This window comes from Sinocyclocheilus anshuiensis, unplaced genomic scaffold (assembly GCF_001515605.1).
Source record: "Sinocyclocheilus anshuiensis isolate Anshui unplaced genomic scaffold, SAMN03320099.WGS_v1.1 scaffold371, whole genome shotgun sequence".
NCBI classification, from domain to species: domain Eukaryota; kingdom Metazoa; phylum Chordata; class Actinopteri; order Cypriniformes; family Cyprinidae; genus Sinocyclocheilus; species Sinocyclocheilus anshuiensis.
In genome coordinates, this window is record NW_015549597.1 from 1,435,524 (window position 1) to 1,437,892 (window position 2,369).

Below are 2,369 nucleotides of genomic sequence, written 5' to 3' on the forward strand. Positions count from 1 at the left end.
ACGGTGAAAAACTGTATTGGACATTACATGTATTGGACATAAATTTTACGGTAGTATACCGTTTTTGGAAGTGAAAAAGACTGTATAATTTACAGTGAATAACCGTAAATTGACATTCCCAGAATTCCCTGCGTTACATTTCAAATTTGATGTTTTTTTGTTGAAATAACTATGTTTCTTCTTAGTTTTTTCTTATCAGTTTTGTATATTAGGGTTGTGTGTTACACCTAATGTTGTTAAATTAATGTTTATTGCATGATTTCAGTTTCATGTGTTTAGCGTTTGTGTAAATGACACTGTGTACCTTCTATATATGTTATTATTTAAAAGCTGCTTGTGATGGGCTTTGCTCATCATGTGACTTTCTCATCACCACCTGCATTTGGTGGTTATCAGTGTATTACAAAGCTACAAAACAGATTTCAGTACTTCAATAGGTTGGTATATTAACATTATATCAGTTAATGAAATTACGGTATTTTACTGTAAATTTAAGTTAAAACCGTAAAACCTAAGACGTTGCTACCGTAGTTTTTACGGTAAAATTCCGGCAACCACAGCTGCCGTTTTTTAACATAAATTGTACGGAATTTTTTTACAGTGCAACTCTAACTGTAACTGACATGCATTTTTTTTTTTTTTTTATAATAGAAAGTTATGTCTTATTCGGATTAAACTGAGTAGCCTTTAAATATTATTCTACCTTGAAAAATATTTGAAGACTTTTGTGATTGAAATAAGTATTTGGTGCCAGTATTTTAGTACTTAATTTAAATAATTTTCTTCACTTCTAATCATTTTCTTAAATCATTATTAAAAAATCGTATTAAAACAACATGAGTACAAATATTACATTCCTAACACTACACATTAAAAAAAAAAAGCTTTACAAGATTTCTTTTTCATCTCAGATATCCTAATCTGTCACTGACCCATAAACTGAAAAATAATTACCTTGTGCCACACATGTTGACAGACCTGAAGTTTTTAAGACACAGAAAGACAATTGATGAATTGAATGAATACATTGAATCAAATAGTAGACATTTACTAGACCCTATAAGACTTACTTGTTAACATCAAGACAAGTCATTCTGTTCAGTTGGACAAGTTTCTGTTAATAATCACGTTAATGAATAAACTCATTTGCCCTTGTGACACTTGTTGGGCTAGCTCTAATTCAACAAAAAACAATCAACATTGTTATCAACAGTTAGGTCCAAAAACTTACTTGTAATGTCAGAGGTTCAATATTCAAAAAAATAATCCAGTCACATATATTCGAACAATAAAAAATGTCAATCGACTTAAAAACGTTTATTTTCTAACGCACAAGAAAACGTCCTCGAGCATCTGAGGACTCTCGCCGAGCAAAGTTAGAGATTTGTGATGCCTCGCTCTGAGAACGAAACATATTCGTATCTTTCCGACATTAATTTAGCCTAAATTTACTGAGAGCTGAAGACAAAGAAGTTGATGTGATCGAGAAGAAAGAAAAGAACAGCGAGTGAAAACGCAGGAATCTTCACTTGCCAGAGAATACGTGAGAGTACCTGTGCATTTCTACCTGCTGCCAGCGTCCAATCACAGCGCGCCGTCTCAATCTCCTCCCAAATAATGAGCCCGTTGTTTTCGGCAGAAAGAAGACTCGTCTCGCACACAGTGAGTGAATGGAGGAGAGCAGAATTCCTGCTGTAGGCCTACGTGGAGCCTACACTCGGTTAGATTGAGATTATTTTTGGTAATAATGAACTTAATTTTGAGTAATCTTTTCTGAAGCCACACAATAGTATTTTGTCGTCGTTTATCTTACGCTGTTTTAGTCTGAAAAATGTTTAATATTCAAAATACTTAAATACAGGTTATGTTTTTATTTATAACATCTTGTAACAATATTTTCTATATTTAGATACAACGTTTACACTATTACTTAAATCATTAAACATGGTTTTTAGTAAAACAACAGTAACAACTAATTTGTCAGTTTCACTACTACAGCAACCATATTTTAATCACTGTATTCACATTAAAACCAAGGTTATACAAATGACTGGTTATAAGAAGTCTGCCAAAAACACCATGGTTACCTTGAAGCATCTAGAACACATAATTTACCATTTTATTTAGATATAATAAATAATCTTTATTAAATAATTTGCCATTAATAAGAATGAAACAGTATAAGGTTCAGTATCAGTGGTATAAAAATCCTTGAAGTATTATTGTAACTAAGTTATTGTTGTCCTCAAGCTGAAGGGTCAGTCATTTGACCCTCTTTATCTTACATACATACATACATATATATAGACACACACACACACACACACACACCCCCACACACACACATATATATATATATATATACACAC

The 2,369-nt window shown here is 32.1% G+C and overlaps 1 protein-coding gene across 1 annotated transcript in view; it reads right to left on the reverse strand.

The window, feature by feature from the left end:
- The window catches only part of LOC107658439 (serine protease 27-like), a 7,702-nt gene extending 6,619 nt beyond the window's left edge, over positions 1–1,083 (reverse strand). The window contains 2 exon segments of the mRNA XM_016446987.1: positions 955–978; positions 1,071–1,083. Coding sequence (XP_016302473.1) covers positions 955–978; positions 1,071–1,080 — 34 coding nt within the window. The 5' untranslated portion in view covers positions 1,081–1,083.
- Positions 1,084–2,369: the final 1,286 nt, after the last annotated feature.